This window comes from Sceloporus occidentalis, unplaced genomic scaffold, assembly GCF_023333645.1.
Source record: "Sceloporus occidentalis isolate IW3139 unplaced genomic scaffold, rSceOcc1.0.p SCAF_14, whole genome shotgun sequence".
Taxonomy (NCBI): Eukaryota; Metazoa; Chordata; class Lepidosauria; order Squamata; family Phrynosomatidae; genus Sceloporus; species Sceloporus occidentalis.
The window spans coordinates 18,404,088-18,421,011 of record NW_028316994.1 but is presented as its reverse complement, the minus strand read 5'-3'; the positions used below and the strand labels follow the sequence as shown (position 1 = coordinate 18,421,011).

Below are 16,924 nucleotides of genomic sequence, written 5' to 3'. Positions count from 1 at the left end.
ACAATGGCTCTTTTGACCAAAGGGCACACAATTAATTGTGACTTTCTATTTTTGCAAGGGAATAGCCATAGCTAAAATATTCAGAGTTTCTTTGGGAGTTCCTTCCTTCCCTCCCTACCCACCCCCAAAATTCATTCCGGCAACCAATGCGATTGCCCAGAATCATCCTCCCTGATGCCGTGATCTGTCTTTGTTCCTCTGCAGGATTCATGAGCACTGGCGACCAATCTGCCAAGGGAAACTATGGCCTCCTTGACCAGATCCAAGCCTTGCGGTGGTTGAACGAGAACATTGGACATTTTGGGGGAGACCCGGAACGCATCACCATCTTTGGCTCAGGAGCTGGGGCTTCCTGCGTCAACCTTCTCATCCTCTCCCACCATTCAGAAGGTAACTTTTCTAAACTTCCTGGGATTACACTGGTTCCTTTTAGAGATCTGAATGAAAATTCTGTGTTTTGTCTCTGGCTGCATCTACACTGCTGAATTAATGCAGGGGGTTGGACTGGATGGCCCTTGTGGTCTCTTCTAACTCTATGATTCTATGAAACCGCTTTAACTGTCATGGGTCCATGGGTCTTCTTTATCAGACAGCTCTGGTGCCACAACAAACTACACATCCCAGTATTACATCAGATGAAGGGATGACTGTTAAAGCAAGAGCAAACCACATTAATCCTGAATTCTGACTGCAGCCTCACTTTCTGGATTGCAAGAAGGACTGGAGCATGGCTTTGGCGTGGCTTCTGGCCTCTTAAAACACATGCATCATTTAAACAGCATACCTCCAAAGTGACCTGAAGCAGCTTTATTATGGCCTGTCTGTGTGGGGCCTGTAATAAAAAAGTTGGTAACATGAGTTTTCATAGACTTGAGCCTATTTCCTCAGATGCATTTGGTGGAGCCAACTTCTATCTTTCAGTTAGTCTCCAAGGTGTTGCAAGATCCCTTTGCATACAGAAAGGAAATATGATAAACTGGCTAAGAGTCCTCTTACGAGGCTGGCATGTTAACCAGCGTTACAATAAGTATAGTGTGTCAGTAAGTCAAGATCCGTTTGCATACTGATTTTCCAAACGAACAGGGCTATGCCTTTGAATACAGTGTGCCCTTTGTTTATGCGGGGATCCGTTCCAGACTCCCCCTCGTAAAACAAATAACGCGTATGCTCAAGCCCCATTTAAATGAATGGAGCTCGTGCATGCGACAGCGTGGCATCCATGCATCTCAGGAAGCAGACCAAATCTATGAAAGTTTATGCTACAATTTCTTTCACACAGTTAGTCTCAAAGGTGCTACAGGATCCCTTTAGATACCCTAAAACCTTATTACTGATTATTCTTCTTCATCCTCACAGGTCTGTTCCAGAAAGCCATCGCTCAGAGTGGGACGGCCATTTCCAGTTGGTCGGTCAACTACCAGCCCCTGAAATACACCCGCATGCTGGCCTCCAAGGTGGGCTGCGACCACATGGACACGAGTAATACAGTCGACTGCCTACGGCGCAAGCCCTACCGGGAGCTGGTAGACCAAGACATCCAGCCCGCACGTTACCATATCGCTTTTGGCCCCGTGGTGGATGGGGACGTGGTTCCGGATGACCCCGAGATCCTCATGCAGCAAGGGGAGTTCCTCAACTATGACATTCTCATCGGTGTCAACCAGGGAGAAGGCCTGAAGTTTGTGGAGGACTCCATGGAGAACGAAGACGGCATTTCGGCTAGCTACTTCGACTTCACCATTTCCAACTTTGTCGACAACCTGTACGGATACCCGGAAGGCAAGGATATCTTGCGGGAAACCATCAAGTTCATGTACACAGACTGGGCCGACCGGGACAATGGCGAGATGCGGCGTAAAACCCTCCTGGCCCTCTTCACCGACCACCAGTGGGTTGCGCCTGCCGTCGCCACTGCCAAACTCCACGCTGAGTATCAGTCACCTGTCTACTTCTACACCTTCTACCACCACTGCCAAACGGACACGCGGCCGGAGTGGGCCGACGCAGCCCATGGAGACGAGATCCCCTACGTCTTTGGCGTGCCCATGATTGGAGCCACGGACCTCTTTCCCTGCAACTTCTCCAAAAACGACGTCATGCTGAGCGCGGTTGTCATGACCTATTGGACCAATTTCGCCAAGACCGGGTGAGATTATGTTCATGTCATTTTTGGTGGTGGTGATAATGATGATTATTACAATTATCATTTATTTATTTATACACTTGGTCCTTTGTATTCACAGATTCTACATCCATAGATTCAACCATGGTTTGAAAATATTCCCCCTCAAAAACGTTTTTTATAAAGGATGCCATTTTACTATGCCATTGTATATAATAGGACTTAAGCATCCACATATTTTGGTATCCACGGTGGGTCCCTGAACCAAACCCAAGTGGATACCGAGGGCCCACTATATAGTGCCATCATTATACATGAGAGCTGACATTGTGTAGTGGTTTGAGTATTGGACTAGGATGCTGGGAGACTAGGGTTCGATTCCCAGCTTGGCCATAAAACCCACTGGGTGACCCTTGGGCAAGTCACATTCTCTCAGTCTCCAAGGAAGGCAATAGGAATCACCCCTCTGGAAGTCTCTTGCCAAGAAACCACCGTTGTAGGTTTGCCTTAGGGTCGACATAAATTAGAAATGACTTGAAGACACACAGCAACAACACCAACAATAATTGTACCTGGTACTTTACAAATAAAAGAGCCACAACAAAAAACCCATCCAGCCTTGGCAAAGTGTGCAGTCTAAAATAGACTCATATAGCAGAAGGAAGGAGTAATACAACATAAAACTAAGCAATACAATTATAAAACAAATTATCCAAACAGAAATAGAATGAACAAACCCCCAATGCAATATGATATAAAACCAACTGACAAATACAATACATATAACCAAGATATGCAAGATTACAGAATTATGTTAAAGTTTTAAAAGGTGAGTTTTAAATTGAGATTTTAAAACAAATGAGGGAAGGAGCAGTCTGCAAATGTTGAGGGAGGCAATTCCAGGAGTCTGGAGCAGCGAGTGAGAAAGGACGAAGCTGAGCCAAGGAAGAAGAAACCCTTGGTTTGAGTGAGAAGCTTGGAGCTACTCGAAAACAGAGCCTGAGCCGGCTGGTAAAGAGAAATAAGGGCCGAAAGATGGGAGGCTGCGTAGGACTCAGAAGCAGCAGCTTGTGAGTGTGTGTATGTATCTTCAAGGCACATGTTGACATGGTCACCCCATGAATTCCCCAGAGTTTACTTAGTCAAGGAATACACAGGGGTAGTTTTGCCAGCTTCTTCCTCTGAAAGGTAGCTGGTCTCCCATCTAAGCACTAACCAGGGCTGACCCTACTTAGCTTCCAAGATGATATGGGATCTGGTGCCTTTGGGGTATTGAGGCAGCGTGGGTCTATGTGCCTTCAGACTGCTTGTTGACTTATGGCACCTCCATGGATTGCAGAGGGTTTTCCTAGGCAAGGAATAGTCAGAGGTGGTTTTGCCAGTTCTTTCCTTTGAACTACAGCTTACAGGACCTGATCTTCCCTGGTGGCCTCCCCTCTAAGACCTAACCAGGGGTGACCCTGCTTAGCTTCCAGCTTGTTTGTTGTTGTGCGCCTTCAAGTCATTTCCAACTTCTGGTGACCCTAAGGCGAACCGATCACAGAGTTTTCTTGGCAAGATCTGTTCAGAAGGGATTTGCCTTTGCCAGCTTGTACTGAATTCTAAAAGGAGCAGGCAACCAAAGGAGAAATATTTTGAGCATTGGACTATGACCCAGAAGACCAGGGTTTGGGTTCCTGCTCAGCCATGGAAGCCCACTGGAAGACCTTGGGTGAGTCACATCCTCTTAGCTCCAGAAAACTCTCAGAGAGACTCACCTTAAGGTCGTCATAAGCTGGAAATGACTTGAAAGGCACAAAACAACAACAACAAGCATGATCAAAAGAGTATTTCAGCTGGCTGCTTCAACTTCACCATTTCCAATTTTGTTAACAGCTTGTATGGAAGCCTAGAAGGCAAGGACATCTTGTGGGAGACCGTCAAGTTCATGTACACAGACTGGTCCAGACTGGTGATAGTGGTGGCATATACCAGTGGCATAAACTAATGACATATATATGGCATATACCAATGGCATATATATGTCTGTCCCTGGTTTCCACTCCACCAGATGCATCTGAAGAAATAGACTTAAGTCTACAAAAGCTTATGTGGCCAACTTCTTTATTTCAGTTAGTCTAAAAGATGCTACAAGTTCTCTCTACATACTGATTCTACAGACTAACACAGCTGTCTCTTTGTGTTCTTGCTGCAAAGCAGGTGCAGCCTCAGTTAAATGCCTGTACTGCAGCCACTCACTCACAGACCATAAGGTTATGAGTTAAATATTAGCCAGGGGCTCAGGCTTGACTCAGGCTTCATCCTTCTGAAGTCGCTAAAATGAGAATCTAACTTGTTGGGGGCAATTGGCTTACACGTTGTAAAACTGCTTAGGAAGTGCTTTAGTGCATTGATAAGCGGTATAGAAATGTACTTGCTATTGCTATTGCTAGCTGAAAACAAAGGGAAAGTGGGAGGAAGAGAGAGAAACTGGGCCATTTTAAAAGCAGCTGGAACCATGGGATGGCAGAGGATTAATCAGGGCTTTCTCTACCAAATTTGGACAGCGGGAGGCTAGGAAGCCCCCATTAGTGCCTCAGATTAATGGGTTTTCTGACAGAATCATAGAGTTGGAAGAGACCCCCCCCAGGGCCATCCAGTCCTGCCCCATTCTGCCATGGAGGAACTCACAATCAAATCAAAGCAGTTCCCTTCTCTTGGTTTAAGTGTGGAAATGGAGGGATGAGTAAGGGGGACCTTGGGAACATGTCCACTGACTCCACAAACTCTGAGGATTTTAGGTCAGTTTTATACTCAAAAGTATCTGTGGAAAAGAAGGTCTTGGTTCACTGCAGCAAAAGGTTGCCCAAGCTCCCCATTGGCAGCATTTCTGAACCCAGATTCTTGACTCGGCAAACTTTGCTTTCAGTACTCAACCTAGATATGAAGTTTAATCTTAAAACTTCTGGAGGGATTTCTAGGCAATATTCTCAGGGACTCCCTGAATTTGGTGGTTTCACATCCAGTATTCTTCTCATCTGGAGCTTAAAAAGAAATATCCCTGAATCTTAGACCATTTATAATAGGAAATGTTGGGGGTTGCAGAGAACCCAACATAATTTGAATCATTAATTTAAATGTAGTTTTTGCAATCGGATTTGAGCTGGCTATGCACCCTTAAATGAATTGCAGTGCGCAAATTCATTTTGGTTTCAGTGACAAATCTTCAAGCATTATAAAGGATTGAAGAAAAATGAAATCAATCAGAAAGTGGGATTTAGGTTAAGTCTAAACTGTGGGGAAATTATTTTTGGACTATAACTCCCAGATATCTCCAGCCACCATGGCCATTGTAGTCCTATGTATATATATATATATTAATTTCCAAATATCCAATGGTTGGGGTAGGCTTCCAAAGCAGACATGACTGCACAGTTTGGCCATTTTAGACTCAGATCTTTATTTGAAAAGTGGTTATTTAGATCAAGATCTGGCAAAATGTAGCCCTGGGACCCCAAAGCTATTTTTGTAGCTCTTGGCTCTCCAGACTCTTGGCCCTCCAAACCATCCACTTTCAAAGAGATGAATGGTTATTCATAGGTTTCCAGAATGGTTAAAGATCCATGTTCCAAACTAAAAAGGACTTCTGGCCGTTGCTGGCTGTTTTGGGGGAATCTTGGGCCTTTTCGGTCATCTGTATGGCTCCCAGAGGGTCCCTGGGACAGAAAATTGGCCCTTTATAGTTTCTGACTCCTGCTTCAGAGGCAAATGTACATCGTTTCCTTACTTCCAAATATGAATAAACCAGCCCTGTAGTGTTGGTTTGTCCTCCTGCATATTCTACTAAAAGGGACCTTAGACATTTGCCCCCAATTCCTGACACATCAATAGGAGCTTGTCTCCTTTCCAAATCTTAGGAACTTTTTAAATCCCTGTTCTTCTGCTCAAAATGAAGGGGTACCCCCCCCCCAAAGTAACCAACAGGAATTAGAACAACAGCAAAAATAAAGTCTGAAATTGTTTCTTTACACTGGAATTCCTTCCAAAGAGTTTATCACACGAAGAAGATTGGGAGCTTATCCTATGAATATCCCAAAAAAATTGTGGGGTTATGCAAAATGATTTCAAACGATGTCGGGAAAAAACCCACCATTAAAGTGGTCACAAAGAAGCATTAACACACATCTTTTTACTTTTGGGATTTCAGCGACAATGCATTTCCGATATCACTTTATTTGTGCAATTGTGTGTGATAATCATTCATACTCACCACTTTAGCTTTATTTATGGGATGCTTTAAATGCACTTTAATCTCTCTTTAATGCCGAATTTAGCCCCAGTGTGATAAACTAGCAAAAGAAGTCAAATTGGTTCCATCTCATATTCTCCAATTGTCCTGATTTGGCAAGGACAGTCCCCATTAATCTCTGCCATCCTACTTTTCCAGCTGCTTTTAAAATGTCCCGGTTTCTCTCTGCTGCTTTCCCCTTTGTCCTCCACTTACTTCCATGGCTGCAACTGAGTTCAAGGTGCAAAAGTAGTTTGCTTTTCATTAACTCAAACAAGGCGGAGAGAAGGTGCCAGAATCTTGCCCTTTCTCCTATTCAGTCTCAGAGAAAAGCCAACTGCTGCAGCCTCTTGTAGTTTTGCCTCTCCTTTCTCATTCACATCTTTTGCCATCTTGACCACACTGTGATGTTGCTTGGCCACAAGTGTCCTGGTTTTCATCCGTGAAATGTTGGCGGGTTTCCCGTCCCTTTTGCATTTCCAGCAGGAAGCTAAGACTGAGCCGTCGTTCTGCATGCCCTTCGGTCTTTAGAACCGCTCTGGCTGTTCTAATGGGCTGGTCTTAAATTATTTTTCAAGGGTGCGTTTAGCCTGTTTTAAAGCCCATGTTGCAAAGTTTTGTATTCATGTATTTGATGTTTTTATTGTTTTTATTCATTGTCTGTTGCCTCGGGGGCCCTGGTGGGTTAAGAGATGATATGCGAGTGCTTTAAATAAAGAAAGAATCACAAACCCAGCACAAATTGGGGTGGAAAAGATCCTCATTATGCTAAAGGCATAGTAGGGATGGCTACAAACATGGACAGTATTAGAAGGGGTTGGATAAACACATGGTTGAGAATGGGGCCATTGATGGCATGCCCTTCAACAGTCCTGATTTGGAAAGCACACTCCTGATCAACCCTCTGCCTTCCTGCTTTTTGAGCTGCTTTTTCAATGTCCCAATTTATCTCTCTTCGTCCTCCCACTTTCTCCTTTGCCCTCAGCTTTCTTTAATTGCTGCAAAATGAAAAGATGTTTGCTCTTAATTAACTCAATAAAGTGGAGAGGAGAGGAGGGGAAGAGGTTTTCCCTTCCCAGTTAGCTCAGGCAAAAGCCAACGGCTGCGGCCTCTCTTAGCTTGTGTTTTCCCCCTCCTTATTAATAATTTTTGCCACCCTGACTATATTCTGATGTTGCTTCGCCCCACATGTCTCAGTTTTCATCTGAGAAACACTGGATGGTATGCAGTGGCCACGAACCAGGATGACTATATATCACTTCTGGTATCAGAGGCAGTAGATGCCTCTTTTTATCAGGTGCTGGGGGGATCATACTATGAAGTTGCTTTCAATATCTGCTGGTGGGCTCCCCATTTGGAGCAACTCATTGGGCCACTGTGGCAACAGAAAATGCCATCTGCCAGTGATGCTTTGATTCAGATTTCCTGCATGGCAGGGGCTTGGACTGGATGGCCCTTGTGGTCTCTTCCAATCTATGATTCTATGATTCTATGTGGTAGGAATTGGACGAATGTTTTAAAATATTCCCAAAAATGGTTTAAAAAACACCCAGAAATCTTGGTGAAAATCCTAGGTCATATCAACATGCATTCACCCCTGGGTTCCTGCATCCTGCCTATGTGCTGTAGGACCATAACCCCAAATTGCATCCATACTGTCTGTCTTCACAAGACCCACACCCCATTTACGGCTTCTTCCCCATAACATGCATTTCAATAACTCACCATTTGCCCAGGGCCACTGCTGCGGCGCAAGTTGCGCTGAGGTCACCACAAAGCCCCCAGAGTCAAAAGCATGGCTGGGCACCTGCTTCTGACCTCAGCAATGGCTCTGGGTGACAATGGGGACTGTATGGGAAGGCCTCTTGTCACTGGGGAAGGGAGCCAAAACCTCACAAGGAAAGGGGGGAATGCCCAGCCAAAATACTCAGGGGGTAACCTGGAGTATTCTGGCAAGTGTAAATGAAACTCCTGGATCAGTGGTCCACAAACAGTGCTCTTTTGGGGATTTTGGACTTCAGCAACCTAGAATCCCAGACTACTGACCAACATGGCTGAGGCTTCTGGGAGCTGAAGTCCAAAATCTCTTAAAGGGCACAGTTTGGGGAACACTGTCCTAGATTATTCAGTTTGCAGTAAATAGACCTACAGGTAAATAATGTACATGAAGAGTTTGAACAGATCATGAAATTTCTGACCAGAACACAATTTCTTTCCCTGCAGAAAACAAGTGGTTTAAACAGTGAAAATTTGTGTTAAAATCACGCAATCGCGATTCACACTTGCACACCCGTTGTGATTAAATAGCCATTATCCCAGGAATAAACTTGCAATAAACAGCAACAAATCTTTCATGGGGAAATTCCATGAATGATTTGTTGCTGTTTGTTGCCTGTTTATTCCTGGGATAAAGGCTATTTAATCACAACGGGTGTGAAAATGTGAATCGCGATTGCGTGATTTTCACTGTTTAAACCCCCAATTTTCCCTGTGTGATGAAGTCCCAAGTTTTGTGCCCCCAAAACAGCATTTTCTGGGCAGAAAGCAAGTACTATGCTGTTTTCTGGGCAGGAGACTTTTATTCTGGGCAGAGATGTTACTTTCTGCATGGAAAATGTTGTTTTCTCTGCAAGAGGCTTGTATTCTGTGCAGAAAGTGCCATTTTCCACACAAAAACTGAACACTTTGTATTGTTCGCACAAGATAGTTCCCATCTTTGAAAACCATGTCATTTTTGGCAACGCTCTTTGCAGCAAGGAGAAAAATGGCAAAGGCTCCTTGAGAATGAAACATACAAAGATTTACATTCCTGCAGTAGGTAGGCAGGCCTTTGTTCTGATCCAGGATGGTGCTTCTTACATTCTTATGTTCTAGAAAGGATGAAAAGCGTGTGAAGTGTCCAAAAAAAAGTGTGTGAATTTGGATAGCTCAGCCGCCGTTGCTTATGTCCTCTCATTCCAATTTTAGAAAGATGTTCAATCTTAGACATGTTTTTGGCTTCTTTCCTACCAACAAGATGCCTGGAAAAAGCTCTGGTTGTGACCTATAAAGTGCCATATGGTTTTATCTTAAGGACTGCATTCTTCCATATGAGCCTGTTTGGAGAAGGAAGCCCTTTTCTGCATCCCACATCTTTCACAGAAACATACAGCAGAGATCACAGGGCAAGGCCTTCTTAGGGCTTGTCCACACTAAAGTTAAAAGGCGTGTTCACCTGAGATGGTTTCCATCAGTCCACACGATGCATGGAGTGACTTTGTCCTTTTAGCCGCTAATCTGGTTTAACAGAAACTACAAGCTGCCCTGGTGTTTTGGATGTGTGTGCAGCTGGATTGGTCTGGATCCAGCTAACACCCACCAAATGTTGGTTGACATTTTCTCCATTCACACTAGAACGGAGAAACAAAGCATTTGATCCTCCTCTCGAGGCCGCTACTACCGCTGCTTTGCCGGCCAAGCAGTTCCCTGCAAGATCCTGCCCATTACTGATGAAGTCAGAATGGGACACCAGTGCAATCGACTAGGAGGGGGCAGAGCGACTCCCTCCTTGTTCACATGTGAGGCACCCCCTTTGGCCTCAGCACAAGGATTTTGTATGGACCTGTTTGGCAGTTGAGGTGGCAGAAAGTGTCTTGAAGGGACGGGCCAGCTGGCCCATGTGCATAACCATGCAGTGTCACACTGGATTCGGCCTGGTGCATGTGGTCAGCATCTGGGGCCAGTCTGGACATAATGCTCTGTCATGGTGTCCTGTTTTGTCCTTGGAAGGCCAGCCAAATCCTTAGTTCAGAGTTACAGCACTATAGGCACTGAGAGAGGAAGGTCTAACCAAGTGGTTTCTTGCAAAAATAGTGGTCGGTTAATCTGCTCCAGGTTCGTCACAAGGTTTCAGTCATTCCAGTACAGCAGGTTCAGAAGGAAAACCTGAAAGAGTAGTCCAAATCCAAGCAGAGTTCCAAGCAACAGGCAATCAGCCAAGGTTCAAGGTGTCTCCCAAGTACGATGGATGGTTGTCAGCCACACTAGGCTGAGGGAGGTGCTGGGGTATTTATACCCCATCCAGGTCTCACAGGTGCCCCCTATTAGCAGTCTGCTTCCTACTTAACTGAAGAGAATGCTGTTGTCTCTCTTTTTCCTAGTCTCTCTCTCTGTGGGAGTAGGCACTGGTAAGTCTGGCTCAGGTGGAGCGACACTTTGCTCTTGGGAACTTGGTCCCCGTACTGGCTGCAGTCTCCCTTCCCGGGCCTGCTGGATAGGTGTAGTCTTGGCATGTGCCCTGGGCACTCAGCCTTTTCTTCAGCCTCTTATGAGGACATGCCTGGATACTGGAGGCAAGGTATGACAACTGGCCCCAGATTAAGCGGCCAGTGTAGACATGCCCTCAGTGGCTGCTCCCAAGCTCTGGAGCTCTTTTTCCAGGACGACTCGGCTGGTCCCCGCTCTGGTCTCTCTGTGCCATCAAGAGGAGAGGGAATTCACTATGGGCAAAGGGCATTCAATAATTGCTTGCACCATGCTGTTCTGATTTATGTTTTTCAATTGCTTTTCATTCTGCTGAATGGGGTCAGCAACTGTGATGGACTGGAACCTGGTTTTGCCCCGTGACTCCCCTATGGGCTATTCTCACATGCCCGGTTGCACCAGAACAGAGGTTGTGCCACTTCTACTTGCCATGTTTGGCCAGTTTTCAGCCTTGTCTTTTTCAACAGGAAGGGTTTGGGGTGTTCTCACCTCATTTGCAGGCAGCATTTGGGACCACCACTAAGTGATTGCAGTGGGGAACACTGCCAGGATTGGCATCCCTGAACAAATAAGGCATGGATTCTCCTGGGGCTTAGTGATGCTGTTTTGCCCCTCCTTTCAGGGCTGGCAGCTGAGATATTACTTCCTGCATCTTAACTTCTCCTGTCTCTGTTTCTCCCCCATTTCCTCAGGGACCCGAACCAGCCGGTTCCACAGGACACCAAGTTCATCCATACCAAGCCCAACCGCTTTGAGGAAGTGGTTTGGACCAAGTTCAACACGAAAGACAAACAGTACCTCCACATCGGCCTCAAGCCCCGGGTGCGAGACAACTACCGAGCCAACAAGGTGGCCTTCTGGCTGGAGCTGGTGCCGCACCTCCACAACCTCCATGAGCCACCATACACCTCCACCACCACACGCATTCCTCCGATTGTCACTCGATGGCCCAGCACCGGGCCCCTAACCACCCGCCGCCCCGTCCCCACCCTCCCTCTGGACGAGGACGATGTGGTCAGGCCACAGCGTTACGTCCCCTTCCCGGGAGACTCCCGGGACTACTCTACAGAACTCAGTGTCACGGTGGCTGTGGGGGCCTCCCTGCTCTTCCTCAACATCTTGGCCTTTGCCGCCCTCTACTACAAGCGGGACAAGCGGCACGAACTGAGGAGCGGGCGGCGCCTCAGTCCCCAGCGCAGCGCGGCCAATGACCTGGTGCACGGCGGGCAGGAGGAGGAGATCATGTCCCTCCAAATCAAGCACTCGGAACATGACGCCCACGACCTGGAGCCCCTCCGGCCGCACGAGATCTTGCGCCCTGCCTGCCCTCCCGACTATACCCTGGCCCTCCGCCGGGCCCCGGACGACGTCCCCTTGATGACCCCCAACACCATCACCATGATCCCCAGCACGATCACGGGTATGCAAGCCTTGCACCCCTTCAACACCTTCCCCACCGGACACAACAACACGCTCCCTCACCCTCATTCCACCACCCGTGTATAGTCGCCCTCCCCTCTGTACCCTTTCAGCCGCCTGGCGGTGGTGGTGATGGTGGTCCCGATCCACCCTGCTCAGAAAAAGGGAGGCATCTTTCCCCGCCACGTTGGACGGGTCTTTTGTATAACATTGTGGAGAAGGGAGGGGGAAAGGCAATGGGGAGAGATGGAGACCTCTGTGGATGGGGCAGTGGTGCTCTATCCACCCTTGGTTTGACGCTGGAGCCTCCGTTGTCAACCACAGCATGGTATGGGCACTGGAGATGCAGGCCGCATGGAAGATCTGCCCCCTTTTCAAATGAAATGGGAGAGAGAGAGGTCACATGGAGGCTGGCATCCTTTCGGGTGTGGGATTGGGGCTGGCAGGAGCGAGTAATGGGGAAAGGAAACATCTCTAACTCCAATCTGGACAGATAACAGGAAAGCCAGTATCATTCCAAGTGTGGGTTTGGTGTTCAGGGCACAAGAGAGAGAGAGAGATAGAAAGAGAGAGTGTGAATGAAACCTCACTATCTTGTCTTCACCCCCCTTGTCAGGATGGTGAAGACAACTATGTCCTTTCCAACCATGGGATGGGTAGAGGGTGTGGGGGGACAAGGCGAAGCTCAAGAGTCTGTTGCTTGATCCGTGTTGTTGGGAAAGACAACAACTCCCATCACCCGAATGGTTCGCGCTACTCAAGGGTCAATGGAAGAAGGACAGATGGGTTTCCTTGGAGGGATAATGGAGAAGTCAACATTGACATGTAAGAGAGAGAAAGATGCCAATGTCCAGTGCTGAATGGCACCACCAAATTTTCATTGGAACCAAGAGGGAGCTAGTGTAAGGACGGGAGCCGAACCCGCTTCCATTCTTTCTTCTTTTCCCCTTTCCTTCAAACCTGAGTCTGTGCCAATTACGCTTCTGTTTAATGCCATTCCGAAAGAGAGATTGAATTATCGGGTGGAAGAGAGTAACTGAACGGGAGACTGGGGTTGGCCTTCCTTCTTTCATTACGGGGTGGGAGGTCAAATATCACAGTGCCTTCTTAGCACAGTCCAGAAAGAAAAACTGACCTCCTCTTTCTCATCCCCTATAGAAGATGGAGTCACCAATGCCACCTCCTTCCCACACACCAACCCACCCAGCCACCCACCACCACATTTTGGTCATTGTTCAGTGGCCTTGGGGAACATAATGCTTTGTTTAACAAAGAGAAAGCTTTCCCCAGGGAATTGCCAATTTAACAGGCCCTTGATATCTCTGCAGAAAACATGAAAAGGAAAAATGTACGATGTCCAGAGTTAAATTCAAAGAGGGTTATGGCGTGGGGTGGCAGTATCCTTGCTCTCACTCACCATCCTCCAAACTAGGAACCCCTCCAGATGTGTGTAGTGCAATGCCCACCGTCCCCGTTCCCTTCCTAATGTGAGCTGCATGTCCAATGTGCCGGGAGGGCAGGCATCTGGTTGAGAAAAGCTCATCTAGCTTATTTCCAAGGGTCAGAATTTGAAAACGAAAACTAGAATTTAATTTTTATAATAGAAGAGGTAACAAGGCACTGGGTGGGGGTGGTAGAGAGACCATATTTATTTTTATTATTATTATTTAGCTTTTTTAAAAAAACCCACAAAACAAGATTACACAAATTGGAGGAAAAGATGAAGGGAAGTGTTTAAAAACAAACAAACAGATGCACGAAAGCACAGGCCCTTCATGTTCCTAGAATGTTTATTTTCAAAGAGATGGACAAGGAAGTGGAAGCGGGCAGCTGTCTATCTTTGGAAATCTCCCTCGCCTTTTGGCCCAGAGAATGCAGCCACCCATCCCATCCTCTGCTCTTCCCCACCTCTTAAATCAGCATTCCCACTCACTCCTCCAAATAAAGGGCAGATGCTGGTTTATAGGCTGCCTCAGAAGGTTGCACATTCTCCTGGGTTGGGGGTTTTTATGGAAAGGTTTGGGGGCTACCCATCGGGGAGATTTTAGCGGTGGATTTCCTGCGTTGGCATCATCAGTGGGCTGAACTAGATGACCCTCGTGTCGCTTGCTGTTCCTCAGCTGCGCAGAGCATCTTTCCATAAACATCCTCCCCAGGGCTATAGGAGGGAAGGGCAAAGAGAAGGACATTGTCTCACCAAGTAAGAATTTAATGATGTCCTCCCTCCCCAAATGTAGTGTTCCTTCAGTCCTCAAACTTCTAGCATTGCAGTAAATTAAACGTTGAGTTGAGTATTTAGTAGTACAGTGGGCCCTCCATGTTCACTGGGGTTAGGGACGCAGAATGCCCAGAGAACACCTCTCTAGGAATCTCTAGGTCTCCCAAAGCAACGTTGTGATGAACATCTGCCAGAACTTGGCCATAGAGTTGTGCTGGAAGACCAACAAATGCCTAGAGAAGGAATCCAGGAATTGCTAGGTGCGACTTTGGACAGATGTTGACCATAGAGTTGCACTGGAGGAACTAGAGATACCTAGAGATAACATCAGATATGTCAATAAAGCCACAAATGTCAAAGCCACAAATGTGGAAGGCTGACTATATTGTTTAGGCATGCAAAGGAAAGGGCCAGTCAAGCAACCCAGGGGCTGCAAACTATTTTAATGGTTTGTGTAGACATGCCTCCAGTTATGTTTTTAATTCTTCCAGGAAGCTGCTTCCTCTGGAGTGAGCAAAACCTATTTCCTTTATAGTGATGGGGAAATGTTTTTAAAATGGTCGAAAAACAAGGTTCTTGAGCGTCCGGAAATCCTGATGCAGAGAATCCTAGAGAGGCAAGAATCTTTGTAGTTCAGGATTTATTTGGTGTGGAAAATTCATACAGTGGAGGATTTTGTGCAGAAAAGAGCACGTTCTATACAGAAAACAGCAGAAAATGCCAATGCCTCTATGTAAAACAACAGGATAGAAAATGCTGTTTTCTAGGCAAGAAAATGCCTTTCTCCGCACATCAAAATCCTCATATGCCCTTTTTATGCAATGGCTGCACAGTGATCTTTTTTTCTGTATAAGAAACTTGTTTTCTGCACAACTTGGAAACACACACAGCAACAGCAATGGACCCATAAATTAGGAGTTTGGATTTTTTTTAAAGTAGGGTAATGCTTGAATATGACAGTTTGAGAGTAAGGAGAGGTGGGTGGCAGGAACCAGGGCAAATGCCTGGGAATTGCCACAGCCCGCCCTAGACATGTGATATCCCCCGAACCCATCACCTCTCTGCTTCATTAATGCCCATCTGCCCCGTTCCTTTTTTGCCTGCATGCCTGCCCTCTCTAATATGCAGCTTGGCTTGCTTGCATGAGTCCGCTATTTGCTCCAGAGGCCATATTTTTGTTGTGGTTGCTGCTGCCGCTGCTTAGTGTGCCTTCTCTCCACCTCTTGCGCATGCCGCAGTCTGGATTGTATCGGTTGGTGCTGGGGAATAGGTGGCTCTTCCTTTGGGAAAGAAGAAACCTATTTTCCAGGGAGGGACGATGCGTCCACCGCTGTCCCAGCTCTGGAAGCCATTCCTTTGCTCCTTCTTCCCATTGCACCAAATGCAGATGACCGGGTTGCGATGCTCCAGATATCCCTTCTGAGAAAGATCCCTCTTTCCCCATGGCGCAGCCATGTCCTCTATTCCCTCTCTTTGCGTTGGATCCAAGGTTGTTTTATTTTGCCGAATCCCATAAGGCCGAAGGGAGAGAGAGAAAAACAACAATTCATTCTAATTTCGTTTCTATTTTTTAAAAAAGCACATCTTTTCTTAACTTCCTCTCTCGCTTTCTTTCTTTCTTTCTTTCTTTCTCTCTCTCTCTGCTGCTGCCTTCCTCTGTTCTCGTGCCTCTGCCAATTCGTTCCGGGAGGTTTTTATTTCTTCATCTTAGGTTTTGTTTTTGCTTTTGTTTTTATTGTTGCTTTTTGTTTTTTTAAAAAAATTAAAAAATATTCCGGTGGAGGAAATAAATTCAAAGGAAAAACACAAAAGGTTTTTGGGGGGGTGGGTTTCGGGGGGAGTGCAAGGACCGGGAGTTTCATCCGAAGCCATTCTGAGACTCCATCTAACTTTGCAACATTTCGAGTTGGTTTCCTTTTTTTAAAAAAGAAGAATTTATTATAAATATAAATATATATATAGATATATAGATATCCATTTTTTTAAAAAAGGAAAACAATTATTTTGTAAAAAACGGGAGAAAAAAAATTAAATACATTTCAAAAAAAAGAGCAAAATCTGTGCCAAACTCAGCAAACTTGGAAGGGGGGGCAAGGGGCTTTCCTTCCTATTTTCTTTTTGGTTTATGTTTTTTTGGGGAGGGGTGGAGGGCAGGTACGGGGGGGTTGTTTTTGTTTTGCAACTCGAGTTTGCTGGGGTTCGTCTGAAAGAAAAATAAAACATCCGTGCCAAGGAGCAAGAATACAGTTCTGACATCGGTCGCACCTCCGGCAGAGAGATGTCAACGCCTTACACTGTTGCCAAACGCTTCCCTGAATCCCCCCCCAAAAGTCTCTCTCTTCCCCTCCGGAACTTTTCACTCCTGCGCATCCAAAAGCGTCGACTGCACTATCTCAGATCCGTCCACCAGCGGAGAAAAGCACAGGTCTTTGATTTGGGAATCCAAGATGGCTGCCCATGGTCTGGTCCTCCAATCCAAGATGGCCACCCATGGTCTGGTCCACCAATCCAAGATTGCTGCCCATGGTCCAGTCTGCCAATCCAAAATGGCTGCCCATGGCCCGGTCAGCCAATCCAAGATGGCTGCCCATGGTTTTGTGCTACAGTTTGATCCTTCAATCCAAGATGGCTATCCATGGTCTGCTCTGCCAATCCT

The 16,924-nt window shown here is 46.4% G+C and overlaps 1 protein-coding gene across 7 annotated transcripts in view; it reads left to right on the top strand.

Annotated features, from left to right (window-relative positions):
• Nucleotides 1-12,223, top strand: part of NLGN2 (neuroligin 2) — a 77,930-nt gene extending 65,707 nt beyond the window's left edge. For all 7 annotated transcript variants that reach the window (XM_089481104.1, XM_089481102.1, XM_089481105.1 and 4 more), the window contains 3 exons: nucleotides 205-390; nucleotides 1,357-2,146; nucleotides 11,324-12,223. In XM_089481104.1, the coding sequence (XP_089337230.1) occupies nucleotides 205-390; nucleotides 1,357-2,146; nucleotides 11,324-12,137 (1,790 nt within the window). In that variant the 3' untranslated portion in view covers nucleotides 12,138-12,223. The remainder of the gene's footprint in view (nucleotides 1-204; nucleotides 391-1,356; nucleotides 2,147-11,323) is intronic.
• The last annotated feature ends 4,701 nt before the right edge of the window (nucleotides 12,224-16,924 follow it).